The 12225-nt window shown below is 32.6% G+C and overlaps 2 protein-coding genes across 5 annotated transcripts; one reads left to right on the top strand and one right to left on the bottom strand.

The window, feature by feature from the left end:
* Positions 1-841: 841 nt before the first annotated feature.
* On the top strand, positions 842-1969 carry LOC142532990 (NDR1/HIN1-like protein 6). The gene has a single exon (XM_075639560.1). The coding sequence runs from the start codon at positions 1029-1031 to the stop codon at positions 1839-1841; it is 813 nt and encodes a 270-aa protein (XP_075495675.1). The 5' UTR covers positions 842-1028; the 3' UTR covers positions 1842-1969.
* A 1981-nt stretch (positions 1970-3950) lies between these two features.
* LOC142533905 (protein IQ-DOMAIN 6-like) lies at positions 3951-6467 on the bottom strand. Of its 4 annotated transcripts, none has more exons than XM_075640837.1 (5): positions 6218-6467; positions 5815-6084; positions 5295-5522; positions 4863-4976; positions 3951-4655 (listed from the first exon to the last, which is right to left on the bottom strand). In XM_075640837.1, the coding sequence occupies exons 1-5, from the start codon at positions 6284-6286 to the stop codon at positions 4086-4088; spliced, it is 1251 nt and encodes a 416-aa protein (XP_075496952.1). In that variant the 5' UTR covers positions 6287-6467; the 3' UTR covers positions 3951-4085. The 4 variants fall into 4 exon arrangements, with proteins under 4 accessions (XP_075496952.1, XP_075496949.1, XP_075496951.1 ...); XM_075640834.1 differs by having other exon boundaries at positions 3952-4658; XM_075640836.1 differs by having other exon boundaries at positions 3952-4661; positions 5815-6078.
* Between the last annotated feature and the right edge of the window lie 5758 nt (positions 6468-12225).

Here is a 12225-nt window from a genome sequence, read left to right as displayed (position 1 = left end):
TACTTATGGGTAGTTGAAACTAATATATAAAACGAAGATGAGTATGATGAGATAATTCGGTGAAATCCTAATCCAACCGTGGAGTTGAATGATTCAATTGTATTTGTGCCTGAAGTTTTGTTCACACAAATCCAATTTTACTATGATTCGAAATGATAGGGTCGATCGAAAGAGGAGGGGTAAAATTTGATTTTCCTCCTATAGAATGAATTATAAGTAAAATAGCAAAATTCCTTCCTCATGAGAGGGAGAAGAGTAAAATCCCAACACTTTTTTTCCAAATACAAGAAGTAATAAAATTATTACACACTTGCACATGACTTGATTCATCATTTAATACTAAGAATGAAAGAAAAATCATCCATGTTGACTTGATTATATAATTTTCACTAATTTTTTTTGTTAGACAGACTCAATAGTCAATTATATAAGATATATCTTATATTTAGATCAATCAAAAAAATATTACCTTTTTATGTAAAAATACATTATTCATTATCATAAATATGATCAGGATTGACTGATATCACATGTGCGATGAAACACAAGAAATATTTAAAGGATGACAAAAACTTGTGTGAGACGGTCTTACGGGTCGTATTTTGTGAGACAGATCTCTTATTTGAGTCATCAATAAAAAATATTATTTTTATGATAAGAGTATTACTTTTATTGTGAATATCAATAAGATTGACCCGTCTCACAATAAAAATTCGTGAATAAAAATTCGTGAGACCATCTCACAAGATACCTAGATTTGTCTATTAAATATGGCACATTTTCTCAAATTTGTCAATTATTATTTACATAATCGATGTATCCAATATCATAACAATATATTTATCGAAGTCATCCCACCAGATTCTTAACCGAGTCATGAGAAATAAATGCACCAAACCTTCTTTATCTTCACTTCACCAAATTTATTTCTTTAAATTTTGAGAATAAATCCCCTTTTTAAGGTTTTATACAATCTCTACAGTTTCAACACACACAAACTGCTAGTCTGTCACTTGATATTCTTGAAAATGACTGATGACAGAGTTTACTCGTCGAACAAGCAAAATGGCACCGCCGCCGCAGCAAGCCACCGCGCCACCGCCAACAACCAACCTACCAACTTCCCTGCATCCACCAAAACAAACCCAATGCGCCACCACTACCGCCCCACCCCCACCTCCCAGAACCGCCGAAACTTCAGTCCCCGCCGTTGCTTTTGCCTCACCTGCTTCTGGGCTACTCTCGTCCTCATCGGAATAGTACTCCTCGCGGCCATCGCGGCCGCAGCTTTCTACGTACTCTACCACCCCCACCGTCCCGCTTTCTCCGTCACCTCCGTCAAAATCTCGTCTTTCAACCTCACCACCACCCCCTCCGACGAGACCACCCACCTCACCACAGAAATGAACCTAACTCTCTCCGTGAGAAACCCAAACAAGAAGGCGATATTCTACTACGACCACCCCATGTACATCACCGTACTGTCTCCATCACTCATTATATCAAACGGGTCATATCCAAACTCCTTCACCAGCTCTCCGGACACCATTTTCATAATCCACTCCACAGTGGTACTCAATTCTCAGCTTCTAGATGTGGATTCAGTGAACTCCTTGAAATCAGATCTGAAAAGGAAAAACGGGCTGCCAATCAAGATTGTCATAGATACAATTATGGGGGTGAAATTGGAAAAGCTGAATATGAAGAAGATCGGGATCAGAGTTAACTGCGATGGGATTAAAGGTTTGATGCCAAAGGATAAAGAAGCAGCATTAGCAAATTCCTCGAATGCGAAGTGTAAGGTTGATCTCAGAATCAAGATCTTGAGATGGACATTTTAGTGTAATTATGATCATTACCAATTTTCCATAATTTCTTTTGGTATTTTATTTTTATTATTATTTTTTTCTTTTTTCATTGTTATCAATTAATTATTCTGACCATTATATTCCTACCTCTGTTTTCTTTCTCCCGTTTCATTTTTTTTCCTTTTGAAATTATATAAATGCATTTATCTTAGCATTCAATGGTTTTTCTGGGACTATTCTCCCGTAAAAATAAATAGAAAAACAAATTTTGTATCCTAAAGTTCTGGGAAAAATTTGTGAAAGACCTTCTCACGGGTCGTATTTTGTAAGACGAATATTTTATTTGGGTTATCCATTAAAAAATACTACTTTTTATGCTAAGAGTATTACTTTTTATTGTAAATATTGTAAGGGTTAACCCGTCTTACAAATAAATATTCGTGAAACCGTCTCACAAAAGACCTACTCCAAAGTTTTTGACAACTCTAATATGATTAATGAAAGAATAGGGGTCAAAAAGAGAATATTGAGTACACAATTAAGATATCGGGATCGAGTGTGTATAAATAATAAAAAAATTTGATGATTAAATCATTTTTATTTGCAAAATTATATATAATTTTTTTTAAAAAATAGATTTTTATTTTTTTTTACAATAATTAACGTTATAAATGATATGATCGATTTATATTTTATTTATAAAAAATAGATACAAATTACTCGAAAAATTTCAACCACACAACTAAGGCAAGTGTCCTATGTTTTGTCTGAATATTTACTATATTATTCCTGTGAGTTTTCATTATTTTAAGATTAACGTAATAAAATAATAATTTATGAATCGACCGCTTCGAGTTTCTGGTCATCTCACTTTTGGGATTTTGTTGGACTTTTTCGTTGGGATTTATTTTTAATTACTATTGTTTTCCATTGATTTCTAGTAACGTCTGTTCTCACATGATTTGATTTAATTAATCTTTATTTTTATAATATTGAGTGTAGGAATAAACTAATTCCCAAATGCAATGTATGCAAATCTCTAGGCAAAACTAGTGAATACCATTAGAATATCAATAATAATAATTACTAGTAACAAACCATGTATATAAAATATTATGTGCCTTGGCTTTTAACTGGACGTTTTTTGAGCGAACTTATCAGAACAAAACTTGTCTTATGCGGTTTATCTGATTAACATCATTTACAAACTTGTCTTAATACATTTTACCTGATTAATACGATTTACAAACAGTTACGTTAATATTAAATTTACTTAATACACCTCAAAAATAAACTTTGGATATAGTTGAAATTTCACCATAGATATCTGACATGATCCTATAAAAATAGGTGGGACTTAAATAATCCAAGAGTGTGTCTTTGTAATATGGTTTCACGAATTTTAATATGCGAGACGGGTCGATCCTACCGATATTCACAATAAAAAGTAATACTTTTAGCATAAAAAGTAATATTTTTTCATGGATGACTCAAATAAGAGATCTGTGTCATAAAATACGATCCGTGAGATCGTCTTCACACAAATTTTTGTCATAATCCAAATAATATTGCATGTTCTGAATTTTCAACCAATGATATCATACAAATGCCCTATCTTACTTTTTATTAGTTGGGAACACACCTTCTACATTTTTTTCTCTGAAATTAAACATCTAAATCTAAATTGACACTATAAGTCATCCTCTCGTCTTCAATTACTTAGATGTTCAAAAATTATGCCCACAAGGTCGTATTTTAATGTGTTTCAATGATGTAGGTCATAAATTAAATACATGAAGATATTTAACATTGTTTGGAACTTGTCGTGAAGTTTTCTTTTATAGAATTTAATTTCAAGTATCATGTAAAAGTACTACAAATCTTACTCCGAGCTTGTAAATCCTTAATTTGGCCAAAATTTAATAATTGACTTTAGAATGTTATCCACAACGGAAGAAACTTGGATGTGATGAAATATATCAAAATTGTGTATTCAATATGCTAGTATTATATTAGTGATAGATACAGATGTAAACACAGTTGGTAGACTAACACGTGAATTTTTCTATTATAGGATAGTATATCATCCAATAATGAATGGTCTTTCAAGAGAGAGGGCAATTGCATTGCATAGTTGAAGAGCTCAACTACTAAAAACTGAACTTCAAAAAGCAATTAATAGATTCCAAGGTATGAACTTACAAATTTACACAAACAATGCATCCAAAAACTTCATAACAACAAGCTGTCGCAAGTTCGAGAAAACACATTGCTAACTTAAACCCGTGATCTCCCATCACTCGGCTTTCTACAAGCCATCGACTTTTGAAGAAACTGAAATTCTTCCATGGAATTTTTTTTAACCCTATTGATCTTTTGCTTTGCCTTGGTCGCTTCCGTCAAGTTCATATAGCTTCGTTTATTATTGTTGTTGTTGCTATCTTCTGTTCTATCTGAAGCAACATTGTTTCTTGAAATTGGAGTAGTGATAATGGACGACGAAGTCGAGCTTTCTTCGTGCCTAAAATCAGAACTCGGGCTGGAAGATGAATGATTAGCAGCTTGTCCTAATATGGGTGGCGGCTTTGCTGATATTCTTGTACTGATGTTGTTTTTCCTGACTTTTACTAAAGTTGGTTCGGCTGATCTTGGATGAATATTTCTTTTGGTGGAATCTATGGAGGTTTTGGAAAGTGGAGTTTTAGAAGAAGCATGCTTGTTCGATTGCTCCATTAGCCTGGTTTCCCAAGGTTTTGCAACCATCCAACGTTCTAGCCAGCTCCAACCCCAGCTTTTTTTATCCAGTTGGTTGTTTTTCATCCGAGAATCAATGCTTTGGCTTGACTTCTGCTGCTGGATAAATCAAGAAAATAATCAAAACACAACACACTTAAACCATTCCATATAAGCCTCCGTACGCAACATATTCATTTGAATTGAAACTTATTGGACGCGAGGGAGAGAGGTTTGACTGCCTCGCTCGCCCTTGTGCGGTTTGCGCTCACAAAAAACAGGAGAACAAAGATTAATCCAAATCTTTTGCCTACACAATACCTTTTGAGCGAGAGAGTATGCAATTGCCCTTTCTCTCTTGAAAGCTCCCTCTTGCCTCATGTGTATCTTTGCCTTAATCTCCTCAAGAGTTCCTCTACTTCCACACCACCCATCCTGAAGAGTCCAATAAAAAACAGTTCATCCTCAACAGAATAAGCTGAGAGGCGATCTAATGTAATCGGGAGGTTCTTACATACTAAATTGACTTTTTTTTACTGGAACAGGGGATGACCTCTGCACATATTTACCCAAAACCCATTCAAACAAAACTCTACACCATGGGTTCCATTAGCAACTAATTAGCATTAATTCCTTTCTAAGTAAATAACAAAAAAAAAAAAAAAATCGATGTGCGATAAGCGTGAGCTACGACCCCATGATGGATCCGGAACTAGACAAATGAAAGTGTCAAAAAAATTCAAAGAATGCTACCTCAGCCTGTTTCAAGATATCATCCTTGCTGCGCCGCTCATCAAGAATCTTTTGCACAGCCAATCCCTCAGCTGACATACGTACATTACGAGCCCGGATTCGAGCTTGAACTCGAACAAGAGCCTGCATACACCTAAGAGTTACAGCAGCTTGCTTTCGGACCTGTCTGCCTCGAACTATGGCTTGAAGTCTCACCAATCCTTTCAGTGCCCTTAAAGCTCTTCTTGCCTAAAAGTGTTTTCACTCGACAATAAAAAATCCATTTGACTGGAAAAGAGAAATATAAAATTTAAGCATTTTCTAAAGAAAGCTTTAATTTTCAATTCAAATGCACTGGAGGCAAACAAAATTCAAACTTGATAAACACACACCAGCTAATATTGTCAATTCAAATGAATCATTTTTCAACCAAAAAAGTCAAAAGTTCCGAACAAAATAAGCACAAATCACAAAAATCTTCATTGAACAACAACTCAAGCAAGACATATAGAAATAAAACTATGAAAACGAGAAGACTGACCAAAAAGCCACGAAATGCAGTTTGAATTCTAATAGCTGCCCATTCTTGCTTCACAGCTTTAAAATCTTTTGGAGGAGCCCTCACTACAGCAGCCACTGCGGCAGTGAATGCATCGTTATTGTTCTTCAGTGACATAGAATCAAATGAACACTCCGAGCCGCCAACAAATCTCCCATTTCTTCTGAAACTTTTCCACGAGGACGCACCAAAATCCCCCAAAGAACTCTTCCTCCATAACCTCCATTTGCTGCTCTTCTCCGCCAACTTTTCCTTTAAAACATGTAACATCCAACATAAAGATTACGAATGAAGTGAAACAAGATGATACATGAAAAAAAAAACCAGGAAAAAACGCAAATTTAGTCCGAATCTGCATGAAATATCTGTGGGTTCTTGATCTTACATAGTAGTCATCTTTTGCAGGCTTCTTGAGTCCTATCAATGCCTTAACCCACTTCCCCGAAGCACCCATTCGAGAAAACCTCTGAAAATAAGCAAGCTCCAACTCCTAAAAAATTCTAAAAAAAGAGCATGAGAGAAGACATAAGGCTTGTTGAATTGATGAAAGTGGAGAATGGGAAGAGACGCATAGAGAAAGACGAACTGACAAATCAACTGTTCAGCCTAAACACAATGAAGCACGGGCATTGATAGAAGACAGATGCATAATTTTTATACTACGTAAATAAATCACGAAAATGATTTTTGGGTTATATAATTTTTATAATAATTAAGAAATTTGTAGATATATATTTTTTTGTGAATCATTTTTGTTAATTAAATTTTATTGATTAATTTAGATTTTTTATCAACATTATATAATTAATATCATTATTAATTTTTTATAATAACATGATTAAAAAATGTCTCGTGACATTCATATGTGTTTAACAATTATATTAGCAATTTAATTACATCATTTTCAGAAAAATAATTAAAAATGATCAATAAAAATAGTTAGATAAATATAATTATTCAATAAAAAATACACGACTAAAAATATCACACATCAATAAATGAAAGACTAAAATCAACATTTTACCTAAAATTAATTAGCCGTAAAAATGATCGTTTAAATTTATTTTAAAAGTTATAGACTGAAATAAATTTTGGAAAGTTAAATTCCGACTATTGAATTCTGAATTCCAACTCGAATGATTTTCAAATCCATTGATTTTAAGTTTTCCCGACCATAAACATTTAATTATTTTTAAAATATTCAATTACACGGGCAATTTTAAATTTTTGAATATGATACTTATTTTCGAAAAGCAACAACGATTTTTTTTTTAAGGATAAAACTTGTTCAAAAGTGATTGTTTTGTAGTATCCAAAGAACAGATTTGAAATTCAAAAAAAGAGAATGGGTTGTATTCCCGCTCCATTGATTGTGTTTGGCTCTAATTGCAAGGATGGGACCCAAATAACTGAATGGTAATGGATCCTGAAAAGGCTCAACCCGTTTTATGCAGACAAACAGATCCCTAAAGTTTAGAGCACGAAAATTCCTTTGTCCATGCATTATATTTGTCTTCAAAATAAAGGCAGCTAAATTCAATTCAAAATCAAAGTGAAAATCGATGGTTAGAGTTTCATTTCAATCCATCTTAAGATATTAAAATGTGATATTAGTTGATAGCGACTCGACAATTTCAACAGTTTTAGTTACCTAAAATTCTTTTTTAGACAATCAACCGAAAAATAAATATTTTCAACATAAATAACTAGACTCTGACAATACATTAGTTTATTATATCAAACTTGGATGAAATAATTTGTTTTTGAATGAGATATATGATATAAGTAGGGAGAGATTTTTAAAACGAATATTTGATGTATTTTAAATTCATCATAATTATCATTGTATTTACATAAACTAACAAGATCAAAAACTTGTGTGAGAGACGGTCCCACGAGTCGTATTTTGTGAGATAGATATCTTATTTAAGTTATCTATGTAAAAATATTATTTTTTATTGTGAATATCAGTAGAGTTGACCTGTCTCACAATAAAGATTCGTGAGACCGTCTCACAAAAAACATACCAACTAACAAATAGGTGAATTAGAAGTACACTCGAAATAAATTAATCTGAAAAATTAAATACATAACTTTAAGTTCTTCGATCCAAGTATAACCTTCTTGTTAAAATCAACATGACTGGGTCGCACCTAATCACACCCAAACATTTCGATTTCGATCAGGATCGAAGTCACCGTTTTGTGTGTGCAATTTTATGCTCGTGGTATATAAATGTGTACTTTTTTTTACCGTAAAAGTCATTCATGCAGATTTGATAAATTATTTTTCCCGTGACTTAAATTAGAATATTTCGATGTCTTCGGTTGAATCCCGACATTTGCATTGGATTCCTTTGTCAGTGCTGGACCACCCGAACATCAACAACAATATAATATATATGGCAAATTTAGGTTCAAATTTTGCGAAGCATAATCGGAACATGCAAATTTCTTTGTTTTTTCCCTATAAAGTTCGTGAAAAAAGTTGGTTTAGAATCATCATTTCTTCGTAGTTAACACACTTGATAATCATGAAGTTTCAAATTGGAATTCGATGTTGTTTAATTTCTAGTTTGATGTACAAAATTTTGAAGTCCTGTACGTTCTGAGTGGTCAAAATAATGTCGAAACCCAATCCGTTTATGGATTTGTAATGAATATCTCTTACTATATTTTTCTATTTTATTAAAGTTGAGGACATGATAGTAACCACTTAGGAAAGACACCAACTTTTTATTCAAACTTTATCCTTATATGATATTAATATTAAACTTTCGTTTTTTTTTTTTTTTTTTTAACACACACTTTTATTTTCATTTTTTTATTTCGACAACTCAAATATCAATTTAATCCCTCCATAATGTGTCAAATTTCACTTTAGTTCATCGATAATGATAATGAATATGTCTTACTATATTATTAAGAATGTAGCTATTATGGCAATGATATTTGGTAGTTTAGTATGTTCACTTACGTATTACAAAATAACCTTTATTTAAGTAATTTACAATTTATTTCTTGTATATCTTAATTCATATAAAACTTAAAAGTTCGAAAAAATCGAACACACAATCGGTGGACAAATATTTTTGATTAATTAAGTAATTGATTTTTTAGAAAGTTAGAAATTTTGTAATTGATTGTGTAATCGAATACACAATCGGTGGACATTTTGTAAGTCGACAATACGTGAAATTTAGAAAGTTGGATTGAACCAAGTAAAGATAAATTATGAGTATTTTTTCAGTAAAAAAATTGTGAACATTGTGTTCACTGGTGGAGCTAAGCCCTATTTCTCCCTCAAAATAATAAACCATGCACATAATTCGAGTAACAAGGTGAGTGATACAATGAATTTCTCTTCCCATATTGTTATTCAAATTGCCTGATCTCATATTCAAGCAGCCAAGACACAACAAAAAAATGGCTAAATCTTATATGAGATTTTGTAAGATCAAGTGCTTATTATTTTACTACAATAACTATTTGAGAATAAGGATGGATCTCGTATCTTTCAAATCAATAGTTATTCAAACGTGATGTTTTGATCGGAGGAGACAATTACCACAGCTCAAATCAATAGTTATTCAAACGTAATGTTTTAAAAGTTTCTAAACCTGTAACTCCTATCATTTCATGGCATAAGAACTAGAGTATGTCTCTTATGAGAGACGGTCTAACGAATCTTTATCAGTGAGACGGATCAACCCTACCGATATTCACAATAAAAAATAATACTCTTAGCATAAAAATTAATAATTTTTCATGGATGATCCAAATAAGATATCCGTCTCACAAAATACGACCCGTGAGAGCGTCTCACACAAATTTTTGCCTAAGAACTAACCTACTTCGGATCCGTATGTCTAATACTCTTATAGAAACTCCAGGAAAAAGTAAACAATCAAAGTCATACTCCAATATCTATCTTGCATTCACATATCTTCTACTGTTCAACTTCAATCCGCTGTGTTGAAACGAACAATTAATGATATAGATAGCTAAAATCGTAAAAATATGATATTTTTGAATAACATTTTAGTTATTATACTTATATCTTCAGAAATTTTTTATTTATTATTTTCTTTATATGACCAAATAGAATCTTTTGCCTATTTCTTATTTATAAAAATACTTAAAAAATAAAAATAAATCAGATCACAGAAAATCATAGATATCCTAACAAATATCATCATATTATAGAATATTGGGAAGGGAATTATTTACCCATCAAGTCATATTTATAGAGTTAATTAACTAATTAATAATATACATAATCTTTGAAAACTACAAAAAAATAAATATTATGTTATATATGTGGGGCCCTTAACTCTCAATCGTTATTACAATGCAATTTGATTAGGGTTAATTAATTACAGCGGAAAACGAGTTTAAATTTTCTTTACAATGAGCCCAAAATATCTTGTTTGAATACTAAAAATAATATTTCATCTCATATCATAAAACATACCCACACGTAATCAAAGTCAATCACATACTAACAACTCATATCCTTGGGACATGCCCCAGTATATAGATACATATATATATACTGGGAAACAAAAAATAAAACCTCAGCTCAAATTGTGACTCCCTCCAGAAGCACCCTCTCCGGTCTCCTGATATCCTGGAGTACCTGTCAATGTCCACACACAAAGACAACAACAGCCCTATCTAGGGTGAGCAAAGCTCAGTCTGAAGAAACCACAATATATACCACAGATATCTAAACAATTATATATGATATGCAATGCATGTATGTCGTGGATGTATCAGGTCAAATGCCCATCCACTGAACACATGTCAGAATCAAACGAATCGCTATCAAATCAATGCTCGAGCTGGCACACCGGCCTCAATCAGGGATACTCATATGATAACGTCGACAAAGCGTCATCAAATTCCAAATCTCAATCAATCATCGGGGCCACAAATGATTATGCTTTAAGGGTCATGTAATACCAAACATAGCATCGTGTTCACAAACCCCAGAATCAAATCCAATCATATCAAGGTATCCAAGGATCATAGCTCCACGTGTATGTCATGTATGCCACATCAAATCAATAAATAAGGCATATAGACATATATTCTCATTCCAATCCATCAAATCAATCCAACATATATCATATGATACAGATACCTGTCGTATGTCACTCGGCCGCAACATACCTTAATTCTTCGTTTTCAGTTGATGTAGCTTTAGATTTCTGTACAAATATCTATCTACATCAATACATCAATAACATATTCATTTAAATCAATAAATTCGTTCAAATTCAATAATATAAGTTTCAAATATTTTTTGAAACTTTGAAAATTCATATCAAATCGAAATCAGAACATAATTCAATTCCGACTTCAAAACTTAGTTTCTTGTCGGTTGTTCTACTACATATATGGATCTCGACTTTAAATACATGCTATTCCAGCACTTCAATAAATAAAGGTGCTGAAACTAGAAGAAACTTACCTCAAAAGAAAGCTCTCAACGCGAGGATTCCGAATATATGATTTGTTCCAAATTTGGATAATGTTTCGAGGTGATTTCGTACAAAAGAAAATCGATTTTCCAACTTTTCTCTCGAAAATTCAAAGGAAAGGAAAAGTTATCTGTTAACAAAACTCATCTTTATCATCCTTATAACCTGTGCTAATGAGGTATTCGCGCATATGCGCGACCAAACTCGCGCATATGCACGCATAGTTCTGCCCGTGCGCGCAGTTCTGCGCTGGTGCGCGCCTTGCTCTGTCTAAAACGCTATTTTAGGTTCCGAATTAGCAAAAGTGGTCAACATGAAAGTTGTAGCTTTATGTCTTAGCTTTCATTTGCCACCAACCTCACTCAATTTGGATATCGTATCCGAGAGTTATGCTCATTCTCCCAAACTGTGTCAGTGTAGGAACTACAACGCACATGATACACTTCGGGATGATTTTGCCCATATTTCAAATGGATTTGGACAAAACTCAAAACATGAAAGTTTTAGTACTATATATTAGCTTTCCAATGAAATTGGCCTCATGTCATTTGGACCAATACTCAGTTAATTATGCTAAAAACCGTAACATGTGTCACTTTTTTATTGCGGTTCCGCATACTTTTCAAATACAAATCAATTTCTAATACAATCTTTCATCCTCACCACCTATTTTCTCACTTTCATTGTCATGATATACATCATATACATAATCATATGACAATTTCATGAATTATCGATAATCAACATAGGATTTACAATAATACGATACACGGTCCTTACAATATACAAACAATATGTCAAATAAAAAAAATAAATAAGACAATTATTTATACCTGAAAATAAATAATAAGTATGCTAAAATATTTGTAATTAGGGTAACTTTATAAAATTTTAATATATTAATTTAT

The sequence above is a fragment of the Primulina tabacum genome, chromosome 18 (genome assembly GCF_025594145.1).
Source record: "Primulina tabacum isolate GXHZ01 chromosome 18, ASM2559414v2, whole genome shotgun sequence".
Lineage (NCBI taxonomy): Eukaryota > Viridiplantae > Streptophyta > Magnoliopsida > Lamiales > Gesneriaceae > Primulina > Primulina tabacum.
Note: the sequence above shows the minus strand (reverse complement) of the source record. Positions and strands in the feature narration are given on the sequence as shown.